The sequence below is a fragment of the Uloborus diversus genome, chromosome 8, assembly GCF_026930045.1.
Source record: "Uloborus diversus isolate 005 chromosome 8, Udiv.v.3.1, whole genome shotgun sequence".
Taxonomy (NCBI): Eukaryota; Metazoa; Arthropoda; class Arachnida; order Araneae; family Uloboridae; genus Uloborus; species Uloborus diversus.
In genome coordinates, this window is record NC_072738.1 from 117801307 (window position 1) to 117815302 (window position 13996).

The window sequence follows — 13996 nt, forward strand, 5'->3', positions numbered from 1 at the left end:
CAAGCAATAGAACGATGTTCAGTGTACAGATCGACGTTGATAGGAACAGGTGCTAACTAGTTTTTTACTTGCGTTTTCTATAAGAGAAGCAGTGCAATCGAAAAATGTTCTTGTTCAATGTGACTACTTCATCAAAAATAGTAATGGAAGGAATCGTGGAGAAAAAATTAGTTTTTAATGCCACATCAGCCTATGTGGAAATCTGAATGAGTAAGCCTCATGGTCTGCCGCTAAAACAAAAACGTTCGAACCAAATAAAAATGATAACAATTTTTGAATGAGTAAGCCTCATGGTCTGCCGCTAAAACAAAAACGTTCGAACCAAATAAAAACGATAACAATTTTTGCATTTGCTACCAATTTATTTTCTTTTAGCCCTTTTTTTCACGTGTTTTGTTATTTTTTCCCATTAAAATAATGTCTCGTATTGTAAAATGCTGTTATTAGCCAGAATACGGGACTTTTGCCTTCCCGTATAGATGTTCCCTGGGATGTGGGACAATTTTACAAAATACGGGACTGTCCCTTGAAATCCGGGATGTCTGGCAACCCTGGTGTCAATAGATGCGAGGAACCATGCCCATGTAACGCTGTTGCAATCAGAAGGGGGGGGGGGCATGGATTTTTTTTATTGAATGAACTTCTTTTAACTTAGCATGGGCATCGCCGTGCGGGTAGTGCTAGTGTCACAAAAAAAAATTTCAAAATGGATTTAACTTGACTGCAATTTTACAGACATAAATTTGTGTTCAGACATCATTAAAAAAACAAACAACAAGGGACGATTTTTTCATTTTATTGTGTAAAGGAGTACATGTCCTTATGTCATCAGAAAGAATTTTTAGAATAATTCAAGTTTGCAGTAATTCAGGTGGTGCAAACCCCAATTGCATCAGATTTTAACTACTGTGCTGTATATGCATTTTTTTTTTTTTTTTTTTTCAAATTTCAGAAAGTTCTCTATTTGTACTTTCAGATTTTTTGGTTTTTCAATAGATTGAAACAAATCAATTGGGCTTAAACAAGTAATAGTGGGATAAAAAAATGACCGTTATCATCTTTCTGAAATGCAAAGTTTTAAGATTTGTCCTTTAGACATTTATGTATTTGAATAGGCGGTAATTTACTGAATTTATGTATTTGTTTGTTTAGTTAATTTTTCATTTATTTCATGTATTTATTGATTCATTTATTATTATTATTATTTGTTTTATCATTGTTACTTGTTTTTTGTGACTAATGCTACTTTTACCTAAATCATAGTGAAAAGGAAGCTGTTGAAGCATATAAAGGTTTTAATGGTCGATTTTATGCTGGGAAACAACTTACTTGTGAGTTTACTCATGTGGTCAAATGGCGGTCTGCGATATGTGGTATGTTAATTTTGATGTTGTTATGTAAGATTTTTTTCAAAGCAGTTTTATGTCATCAGTTGAAGGAGATGATGCAGTAAAAAGATTAAAACCTTATTTTCAAAACTATTAATAAAAATCCAAGGTAACCCTTAAAATTGATTTTAATTAATAGTAAAATAATGTATTATAAAATTTCTGGAATTGCAGTATTCTATCCGTGACTGTTTAGGTACCATGATGTCTTAATACTCAGTGTTTCTCTAAATCTGACTTAATCAGCCAAGCCCGTTCATAGCAGAGCCGTAAAATGCGAATTTATAACTGTACTGTAATAGCTTCAATACCCCTTCATATTTTACCATGAATGTTTTTAACAGTTTGTAGCAAAATTACTACTGTGACAAAAATTTTAATCTGTCATTTCAATTTTGCTATAAACAAGCCTGGCTATATAAAGACAAAACATTGTGTGGATTTAAATGTTAAAAAAAAAAAAAAAATCTCGTTACTTTAAAATTAATTTTTTCTCAACAAACTACCGAAATATTTTCTTTATTTCTGGAACAAAAGAGTACAAATTCATTATAATAAAACTGACTTCAACTATGTGAATAAAAAAATGATAATTAGATGTTTATGTTTCTTTTTTGATTGAAACCCATTCTTAAAAATTTAATTTTTAAACTATTTACTACACATTCATATGGAATTAAAGTAGTAAGTAGACAGGGCTTGTATTCACTTTCTCTATTTATGAAATGTTTATTTTAATTAGTAAGTTTAAATTTTGAAGCATCGAAATGTTCTTGAAAAATTATTTTGTCAAATCCTCTTGAGATTTTATGGATTCATCTTTTAGCTAAGAAATTATGTTTAAATAAGAAACCTTTTGTCTAAATCAATTTGCTGTTTAGAAAAACTCTGTGTAAGTTTTTGCTTGAAATTGCCTTGACTTTCTTTATATGCAAAGTTTTAACATCTGTGCAAAACGTTTAATATGAAACTGAGGGGACAGAAATTTTTTTCCTGTTAAAATATTTGCATTGAATTGGACAGTATATTTTCTGATGGACCGGCTCTATCATTTCTTGTTAACCGTTTTTGTATCAAATATGTTTTGACGAATTTATTTACTTTTTTATTTATTTTCAAAATAATTTGAATGCATAATAATTTCTGCTTCATGTATATATGACTTCATCATTGTTCACTTTTTAATACTGATTTATAGATAATAGTAATTTTTTTAAGTACTCAACCTGTTCTTTCATTTAGGTTTATTTGCTCGTAACAAATGTCCAAAAGGTATTGAATGCAATTTTTTGCACTGTTTTAAAAACCCTGGGAAAGAATTCTTCATGGCAGACAAAGATTTACTTCCTCTAGAAACATTTAGAAATTCTCAACGAAATGATGATGATAGACAGAGGCGTGAAAGCAGTCGTAGATCATCCAGTCATTATGATTATGGGTATAATGATGATTACCCTGATGGACGAAATTCTAGAAGAGATTCAACTAGAAGTTCGTATCGAGACAGAAGAGATAGTTCTGAAGAAAGAGGAAGTCACAGATCATCTCATTATAGAACACCCAGAGACAGATATGATAGCCATAGTTCTCACAGGTATAGAAGACACAAGTCGAGATCTAGATCTGTTTCTCCTTATACGTCTGATGAGGAGAATGAAAGGTCAAATAGCTCCAGTAAAAGAAAACATAAAAAGAAGTAATGTTTAAGTTTATTTATTATTCAAAGTTTGATATATCATTCCACTTAATGTTTATGTGTGAAATTGAAGATTTTTGATTGATATATACTTACATTAAGGTGTTTAATATAAAACCAAGCTCAATCCTGAATTTTGAAAAGTTTTTAAATATTATAATGGGTTTGGAGATTTTCTGGGAAGAGTTTTCTTTTAAAATAATTAAATGAAATATATTATCAAGCAATTTTCTTTCTCAGTTTGTAAGCTTCTTGCAGATCAGGCAAAATCTGTTCGTGGACCATAGGTTGGAGATCAGTGACTCATAGCAATCACCTCTGGTTCAGTCCTCCATGCAAAAATTCTACCCAACAATATTTCATTTTTATAAATTTAAACAACTGAATCATGTCCTCTGACCCTCTCTTTCTCAAAAGTTTATATCAGGCCTTTTAAATCTGAAATCAATATCTTTATCTGAAAGTCCCCTTACTAGCTTAGAAGCCTTCTTTTAAACCCTTTTTAACAAAGAAGTATCTTAAATGTAGCCATGCACCAATAGTTATTCAAACAAAAGTTAATTACTTTGGAAAAAATAAGTGGGCGCCCGTGAAATGTTTTTTGTATCGCCTTTGAAAATTAAAAATATGGATTGAGCTGGTTATGATATTAAATGCTTACTTATTAACACCTGTTGCAAAAAGGAAGAGGGCTATCAGTTTGACATGTGTGTGTCTGTGTCATTGTAACTCCTGAATGAATCAGGGTTGGCTTTCTGCCGGCAGAAACTAGTTTTTGCCATGCCAGTGGCAGAAACTGGTTATAACCCGTAAAAACCAGCAGAAACTGGCAAAAACTTAAACGTCTTTAATAACTCAAGTAATTAGTAAATGATATTTGTTTAAGTAAACTAAAAAATTAAACATCATTTCATCATTTAAAAAAAAAATCCTTTGCTAGTGCCCTTGATTTAGTTCAGAAAGGGAACTTTCCAATTGCAGAGGCTTGTAGCATTTGGATTAATTTAACAAAGGATAAAAAATCATACAGGGGTGCTTAGGAAAGAGGAGTGACATACAGAATTCAACAGGCATTACTGATTGTAATTTGCTCACTTATGTGCTTCATCTAAATTGTTTGTGATTGAAATTATCATGTAATGTGCTTCAAGAAGAAAGTTCCAGAATTTTATTTGCCTAAATTTTGTACCTAATGTCACAGCTTTGCAAAACAAATTGGCCCCATTTGTCAAAACTTATTTTTCCAGTCAAATTTTTACCACAACCCCAGTTACATGGTGGACCAATTATACAATAGATGAAAGTTTCATGAACATTGCTTGCTCCTTGATGCATTGTCTGCTAGCTCTTCTGTTTTAATTATTCTAAAACTTCTCATTTGTGCATAGTAAATTGAGAACCTGTTTAGATTTTTGAAACCACCTTTGCTAAGAGGCAATTGCAGGGTGTATCAACAATGTATCATTTGATTTTGAATTGTGATAATTTTGTAATTAAATTACAGTACTTTGGTTAACAATTAATTATTTTTTCCATGCATTTTCTGTTACATCAAGAGTTAATTTTTTCATTTTGTGAGTTTTTGCCAGTTTCTGCCACAAAGTGGCAGAAAGTGGTTTTTGCCATGCCAGTTTTAACCGGTTTTTACCAGTGGTTTTCACCGCCTCGGCAGAAACTTGCCAACCCTGGAACGAAAGGTGACTTGATAAAGAGTGTTCTTTGTTAAACTTTATCTTTGTAGGACTTTAATTAGCAAGAATATTAATTGAAAACATAATTAATTTTGGCAGCACTTACTCCCACATTTGAAATGTTGTTATCGATTGAAAGAACAAATTATTCTGCATGTGATGAAAGTTGTTATGGAACTTCCAAGTTATATACTTTACATTACACTCTAGGGTCCCTAGTAGATACCACTATGAATGGTATAACTTGTTGGATAGGGCCCTAAAGACAGCTTTGGTTTTTTTATGACTTGGAGGGCTTTGTGACCACAAACATATTTAATCTGTCCCAGTCACCATTAAAGAACATGGAAGATGTTCGACTAGCTAGCATCCAACTCGAGACCCTCCAGTTAAGAGTCCAACGCCTTACCGATCAGGCCACCACAGCCCTACAAGTTATATAGAAGAGGATGACCTTTTTCAGTAAATTTTAAATTAAATTTTAAGCTTTTCACAAGATTGATAGCAATTTTAATCCTGGCTCACTATTGAAGAAATCTCAATGATTTTATAATTTTATATCTTGCTATTTTTTATTGGTTAACAAATAAAGCTCACAAAGTTCGTAATTTTTCCCGAGGGGGTCCACGGCAGTGGAGTAGCCATGGAGGGGATAGGGAGGTTAGACCCCCCCCCCCATGAGCCCCCCAAAAATTCTTTTTAGTCGAACATGTTTTTATTTCTTTATTATTTTTTTAAAAATTCAATTATCCTCTTGAGGTGAGCAGTAGCTGCAGAACTAACTTGACCAGTATTCTAGGATTTTCCTTCCACGCTTCTATCATCTTAGTTTCCTAAAAAATAATGTTAAGAAAAAGAGCAACTAAAGAATAGCACCACACCAAACCAGGAAACAGAGCGGAAAGGCTTTTAACTTGAATGACCTTTTATCCAAAACTCGCCCGACATGTCGAATCTGTGAATTCCACCCTCCCACTGAAAATTGTTCGAGTCTCTGCACTCTGTTTTTCTTCTGAGAAAAAGCGTGCGGACGACTGTCCTTTGCAACCTATTCCTGGAATGCATTTCTCCCTTTCTTCCACTGTCCCAAGATTTGAGGACAATGCTACTGTTTCGGAGCTTGTTTTTTTTTTTTTTTTTTTTTTGGCTTCATGAATGAATGTATCACTCTGCTTCGACTAAACTTCTGCAGCTACTGCAGAACTTGACCACTTGACAACCCTAGTTCTATCCACTGAACTCTCTCAGTGGTTCTATCCATTAGTTTGCAGGACTGCAATTAGGGTTGTTTCGCTTCCTGATAAAATAGTAATGAGCAGTAAAAAACCTTAACGTCATTTTTTGCAACCCCTCCTCAAGAACGCAATGGAAGGAGCACTGAAAAAGAGAAGATTTCATGTGATGAGGGCTTTCTTTCTCATGACTGCAGTATTGATCAAGGTATTTTCAAAGAAGAAAATTCGTTTATAATGTCCTTTGTTGTTTAATTGTTTAATTCATAAAAAGTAATATATATATATATATATATATATATATATATATATATATATATATATATATATATATATATATATATATATATATATATGTGTGTGTGTGTGTGTGTGTGTGTGTGTGTGTGTGTGTATAAACTCAAGGGCATAGCTTTACTTTAAACTTCAGAAAAAACTACCCCCCCCCCCAAACAATTTTTCTCGCTACGCTACTGGTCCACGGAGGTCTGAAGTTTGGGAACCTCTCTTCTATATTATATTTTATTTGAAATTTATCTAAACTAATTTTTATGTTTAAACTCGTAATTTTTTTTTTTTTTTTGACATTAAGTTTTTCTGACACATAACAAGATTAATAGGTTGAAAAAAAAATCCTTTCCATCCACTTGAAAATCAGTTTAAATATAATCACTGATTTTCAAGTGATTAGTCTTATAATTAGAATTTAAACTTGGAAATGAATTAAAATGTATTTAAATTATGAAGAAAAATAAGTACCTTAGTGCTGAAAATAGACTGATAAAAATGGTAATAAGACTCAAAAAGTGTGATTGTTATTCATACATTAAAAAAATTCCAGCTGCAATAATTTTGTTTTTGTTCTTCACTAGTTTGTTGCAGGGTCAACCTCAAAAATAAAAGTTGTTTATGTGCGGCATGTTCAACAATAAACCCTAAGTAAAAGTTTTTTTTTAATGTACACTGTACTGTTAATGTGTGGAAAAGAGCGGTATTCCAAAAACTCCCTTTGAATCTGGAGCATCAAAGCACCTCTGCCAAATTTGGCAAAAATCCAACGTAAAATGTAGATTTGTATAAGGAACATACACACAGATCAACATCCATCTTTATATAGAACACAATTAATGTGGTAATAATATTGCAAAAGTAAATTATTTGTTTACAATGCAATGCAAAATCTTATATTTTAATTTTGCATTTAATTATTAATTTTTGATATTTTCTTTCCAGACATTCTAAAAAATCAAAACGGAAGAGAAGTTCTAGTGAAAGAAGTTCTAGTGAAGATTGAATCTAGTTTTTACAAGTTGTGAGCTTTCTTATGTCAAAAATGAGAAACTCAAGCCATAATTGTACATTTTTTGCTGTATATTTTATCTCTATTGATTGTTATTAATAAACTTATATATATACTTCTATCCCTTGATTTTTATTTTATTTCATTCATTTTTTTTAATTAAAAAAAAGGCTACCCCAAGAAAAGCAGCAACAACTAAAGGTTAACAACAAACCTGGAATAATCAGGGATTTTGAAGATTCTGGAAAAATGAGAGGAATACATTGGTGGACAACTGATCCTTCGTTTTTAACCTGTTCTTGTGAAATATCACCCAGAACTTGATGAATCTGTAAATTCTAATGTCTTGCAGTCTGCAGAATTGAGAGGGTGGGGCAGAGAAGGAAGAAAGCGAGCTAGGTAAGTTTTACTTTCTGCAATGTGCTTGCGAGAAAAAACTGCTCGCGAGCGTAGCGTTTTCTGCACCTGAGCAACGCTTAATACTTTTATATTTTGTTATGGGAATCTGTATTAAAACGAGCAAATGATAGTAGTTTCACTTGAATATATTCTTTCAGTGTTTTTTCATCCTACTTTTTCGTACTTTCTACTTAGAAAAGTCTCATATAAAGTGGGACTACTTGGACTCGAAATTTCATACTTTTTGCGAGTTCTACACTGAATGCTTTAATAAACCCATAATGTGAACTGATAACCTTGTTTTTACTACTTTTCAGATGTTCTGCTACCACCTTAAACCTTTTTTAAACAACAATTTCAACTATTCATATTTGTTTTTCTATTTTTAAAAATTGGGTTCAAGTAGCCCCGTGCGAATCCTTCAGAAAAAGCTGTAAAACAGATGGTGGTATCAAGAAAGACCAATGATTTTGAAAAATGAACTCAAAATGTACATTCTAGTGAACAAACTATTTACATATAAGTTACAAATGATTTATATAAATGAATATAAAATCAACGTATACATAAAAACATATTTTTAGGCAAGCATAATCTAACTACAGCTAAATTCAGTTGAAATGTTCGTTATTTAAACATTAGAAAGAAAGAAAACACTCAATTTAATGGTTTGGATGGATCTTGTTTTCTCTGATAGGAATATTAATTACCTGCTCTTCCTAGCTACTAAATAACTACAAGATGCCCAGGCTTTTTGTCTTTTAATTTCCATTTTAGAGTTGATATACTTAAGTCAAAATGAGCTGATGCCACTCTGTAAGACATTTCTGCGGAATTAGTTGAATCTGGACACAATTGTAATTTTTCCTCTAAATCATCCTCATTATTCCCTACTTCAAGGGGTTCTCTTTTACTTTCGGACCCTTTTTAACCCCAGATCTGAAAAAAACTTAACATAATTTAGTGATGAAATGTGATTTGATTTGATAACACACATTGAGGTCTTTAGCTATTCTCAGCGGAAAAGCTTTATACCTCCAATAATCCACAACGTTTTTCCAAATTTTATGCTCAAGACAATACAAATGAAAGATTTACAATACATGAGAGTGGAAGAACACCCAGGGCGAGGCGGGAATCGAACCCACACCTCTGGCTTAGAAGACACAGCTTCTACCACAGCGCCACCGAGGCCCCGATGAAATGTGGTTTGGTGCTGTTTGAACGCTGGGTTCAAGTAGCCCCATTTTAAGGCATAAGGGTTGTGTTATACTCCTATTTATCTTTATATTGTTGGTTCATTTCTAGTAATTCTATAGAAAAAATACTAGCAAGCGTTGTCATCTAATTTCCTTTTTAACACTTAATATTTTTCTTGAAAAAAATATTAAGTTTGTTCTTTTATATTTTTTCACGTTTATTATGAATAAGATCGATTTAAATTCCACATTATATTCCGAAGTCATTAAAACACATTTTTACCTAATATCACGGAAGAATAAAAAGCGCAAAATTGTTCTTGCTCTATTTAGTACTTTCTGTGCTCATGGTCTTGACTAGGATCTTTTTAGATGTCAAATCTATACTTTTCTAACTAAGGTGAAGCTTTTCTACAAATGTGTAAATAATAATAAACTTAATATTTAGAGAAAAAAAGAAAGTAATGTAAAAAAAAATAAATGCAATAATTATTCTGTACTTATTCTCCAGGAATTTCGACAGTAATTAACATTTTTTGTAGTTCTGATACATTAAAAGAAGGGGAAAATTACATTTTTTGCAGTTCTGATACATTAGAAGAAGGGGAAAATTAAGTTTATTCGAATAATGTTTGCAGTCAAATACTAGATCATTAAGAAAACGAACCATTTAGTCTAAGAATCAATTCAACCATCTTTCTATATAAAAGCGACTTTTCAGGTGTAATTAATTCTTTTATAAAAATATGGTACATTCATTTATTTCTTCCAGACGAAATTTTATGCATTTTCACTATCTGTAAATTAAACTTTACTTTATATGTTAACACATTTCAGTCTGTTTATACTCGTGTGTCAGTTAAATCTTCAAATCAAATCAAATATTTTTTTGTTAATTCAATCGACTTGTTGGACTGTTCGTTATAATTGAACTAATAAAGGATAAAATTTGTTATGAACAGGGTTCGTACGCTCCTTCAAAACTCCTCCAATATTCCTTCATTTAGGAAATGTTTTTGAAGGGCCCTTCAAACTCCTTCATTTTAAGTTCAAGACTTCATAATCTTATAATATTTTGATCGACAACTAACTTTGTCATTGGGCGATTTTAATGTAGTAATTTTGTGCATTTATTTTTTTCATAAAGATGTGATTGACAAATTGATCATTGTTAAGTCATAAAAGTTGAACGTGAAAATTTTATTAAAAGACTAAAACATTTCTTAAGTGAAGTAAAACATGCTTAAATGGTGCTTTGCTATTTTTTCAAGTTCTATGATTATTGTTTTTTTTTTCCACCACACTCTCAATAGCAACAGTCGAGTTGTTTAATTATGATTTTAATTTTTAAAACTATATGAGTAGATGTACTACATTAAGTGATTATGTTAAAAAAACAATTGTTTAGTAAATCGAAGTTATGATATAGTAAAAATGGTTATCCACAAGTGATGTCATGCCTTGAGGAGGAGACGGGCTCATGAAATTGTGACAGAGGGAAGAGAAAGGTTGACAAAAAGCGACATCACACAGTTATTGTAATAATATGTTTATAAAAAACATGAATGGGACAAGAGGAGGAGTTAGGTGAAGGGGGAAGGGAGTCGAAAATGTTGAATAAAAGTGCGATATCATTAATGACAACCCATTAGTACTCCTTCAAAACCTCATTTTACTCCTTCAAAACTCCTTCATTTTATTTTTGATAGTGAATACCAACCCTGTATGAAGAAATGCATATTTTTTAAAAAAATAGGAGTGGCATTAAGAAACAAAAGAGGAGTCTACACTGTAGAAACAATTCAGAACCGTTTATGGAAAATAATGGGCACTTAATAATGCCTTATTACTGCCAGAACTTATCTTGCAAAAAAAAAAAAACAGAATTCAGAAATCTCCCCAGTTATGGCCAGTCACGTCTCGGGAGCCTTTAGGAAAAACTTCGGTAGGTTTAAAATTACTGCCAGGCACTTTCCTGAATACCAAGAAAACACCAGAAGAATTCTTGCAAATAAAGCCAAAACTAAAAAAAACAAAAGTACTAACCAAGCATATCTCTTACCTGCAATTTTTGCAAAGCAACAGATACCAGATACTTATTCCACTCATTAGCACATTAGCCGTGTTCACAATACACTTTTCGAACCGGTAAATCCCTACTCTGGCTCCGCAAAGAACCGATTGAAAAATTCCCAAATGTAAAAAAAAGTTTTAATGTAAAAAAAAGAGGTTTCCCATTGTACCACAAAAAGGAGAAAGCGTTTTTTACCCAGCATCCTTAGCGGCTAGTAGACAAACTTATTTCGCGTAATGCTATCTGGGTAAAATTCTGCTTTACTCCCAAAAACGAGCAGGAGGAAAAAAAATCCACTTATATCCTGCAAATAACCGGAATGCGGTGAAAAGCAGTTTTTTTTCTGGGGTCGAAAGTGTCCATGGAAACGGCCCTATTGGGAGCATAGTCAATTTGGACCGCCCTCCCCCCTCCGCCGTTGCTGAATTGAAGACTATATCCTCATATATACTATAATAGCCAATGATCGGGTAACCCGCGTGTTTCGACAATGAAGCTCGCGCCGTAGCATGATAATTTGATAGTATGTTTTGTTAATGCTTAACATGCAGGGAAAGGCTTTATTGGTGACAAGGCTGAACTCGATCCGGTAACTTAAATGTTTTACTGGTAAGACTGTCATTTTAGGGTATGAAGAAATGAAAGAATGGTCAACGATGAACACGACCTACTGGAGTTTTGCACTTTCGTCTTTACCCGAATTAGGGTTAATTCGCTGGAGTAAGGGTTACAATTTCAATTATCAAAATATCACCAAACAGGCAATGGCTTCGTTCGAATATAGAAGTAATTTTTACCCGTCATGCCTTGACAGACGACTTTTTAGTTTTTAATAAAAAAGAAAAAAATAGATCCTCGGAATAAATATCCTGGAAACGTTCACAAATCCATAATTTTCAAATGCTTCTCTACTCCTCATTTTTTAAGGAAAAAATCAAGCTCTGTTATCACTTGTTCTCGGGAATTCACTAATCACTAAACGTTCTTTGCTTTGTTTCAGTTGCTTTCGAAACGTTTAAGAAAGTTTTCCAAGAAAGTATAAACCTGTCAATCGAAATTTTATGAATCATTAAGTCTATCTTGCTTTCAGATAGGTTTACTTGTGAAAAACCAATAAGTCGAAAGGACTATACTCTCAACTAACTCATTTTTTCGTTCAATTTTCAACCATTGTTTCATATTTTATGACTCCATAGAGGGTTGTTGATGATCATGCGTTGTTAAATGTTGGATAGTGATTTATTTTGTATTGTATCAATGTATGTGCATACCAAATTTCATTAAAATCGGTCCTATTGTTCTGGAGATAATTGACCAAATCTGAAAATTATCTTAATTTCACACATTAGTATATACAGGGTGTTCCGTTTTAACCTGCAAGACCTTTATTTTCGCAATCGTTAGTCCTAGATGTATACTTCCGATAGCAAAAATGTTCAAAATCAGATGCATAGTTAAGATGTTGAAAGTTTAAAGTAAAAACTAAAATGAGTCAAAAAATACAAAATTGAACTTTTTATACGGATCCTAGGTCTCCTAACTTACATTTAGGGCAGTAATCTTAATTGAAAAGTAATTCCAACACAAAAAGTTTGAAATTAGTACGACCAATATTCCCAAGGCATGGAACGGAGCGTTTTGTGACTTACACCACTTTTCACTCGCCGTCAATAACACATTTTGGGGGAAAATATAGCTGTTAACAAGTGCTTAAAATTATATGTGTACATAGATTGTGGTTTTTCAAATTGTTCGAGGTTTTGTAGTGTATTTTTGTGCATATCACGGGATAACATTTGCATTTATTTTTGAATAGCAATGAAAAAAATAAGTACCTTGTTTTTCTTACTTTTACGACCTGTCATTCTTCTGAAAAGGCGATAAGTTCCAATCTCTTCTTCTGTATGGTCCCTTAAAACTTTGAAATGGAATATCTCTTTGAGTTTCGGTCGCACAAATTTCAAGTTTATTGTGTCAGTAATAGTTTTGAATTGAGATTATTTCCCTAAATATTAGTTGGAGGACCTGAGGCCCGTATAAAAAGTTAAATTTTGTAATTTTTGACTCATTTTTATTTTTACTTCCAACTTTCACTGTCTTAACTCTGCAGCTGATTTTGAACATTTTTGCAAGTGGAAGTTTATAAATAGAACTAACGGTTGCGAAAATAAAGGTCTTGCAGTTTAAAACGGAATACCCTGTATATTCATGTGCGTGTGTAACAGGAAATAGAGAAATAAACTTTCTCTCTCTCTCTCTCTCTCTCTCTCTCTCTCTCTCTCTCTATATATATATATATATATATATATATATATATATATATATATATATATATATATATATATATATATATATATATATATATATATATATAAAAACTTATAATGAATTATACTACTATGTCTTTACCCGAATTTTTACCTTTTACAGTAATAAAGAAAGGAAGAAAGTAAATTATATATAAAGAATTGACAATGGAATTGGTGTAATCAAAATTCAGTTGACTGTCTGAAAGTTTCCCCATTACTATCCCCTTTGGAGTTCTCAGCGTCATTATGTCCTTTATAGAACCTTTCGAACCATTAATTTGCTTAGTAGAAGGAATGTTGTTCTTCGAGCTGTAGACATCGATGAGGGAATCTAAACTGAATCGATAGTTTGTTTGGGAAGTTTGATAGAATCTTGTACATTGTTGTTGGAGAGTTACAGAACATAAATGTTTTATTACTTCATTACTTTAATAGAAAATTGATCTTTACCTCCGAATTATGTGCTTCTCATGTCGGCAGGAGTGCCCCCCCCCCTCCAAAGTTCAATTGCACAAATCTCCTCCCCCGTCTCCCACCCAAATATTTCTCAACCCTCATTCCATTTTTTATTTTTTAGCTCTTTTTTATTGTTTATTTTTTAAATACTATTTATTTATTTATTTATTTTTAATTACTATTGTTATTATCATTTTAATAGAAAAGCTCTGTGCTACGTCAATGACATACCACATACACACAAACTAAATA

At 32.2% G+C, this 13996-nt stretch overlaps 1 protein-coding gene across 1 annotated transcript in view; it reads left to right on the forward strand.

Annotated features, from left to right (window-relative positions):
- LOC129227759 (U2 small nuclear ribonucleoprotein auxiliary factor 35 kDa subunit-related protein 1-like) overlaps positions 1-7405 on the forward strand; it is a 73710-nt gene extending 66305 nt beyond the window's left edge. The window contains exons 9-11 of the mRNA XM_054862363.1: positions 1264-1373; positions 2631-3084; positions 7241-7405. Of these exons, the coding sequence (XP_054718338.1) occupies positions 1264-1373; positions 2631-3084; positions 7241-7301 (625 nt within the window). The 3' untranslated portion in view covers positions 7302-7405. The remainder of the gene's footprint in view (positions 1-1263; positions 1374-2630; positions 3085-7240) is intronic.
- Positions 7406-13996: the final 6591 nt, after the last annotated feature.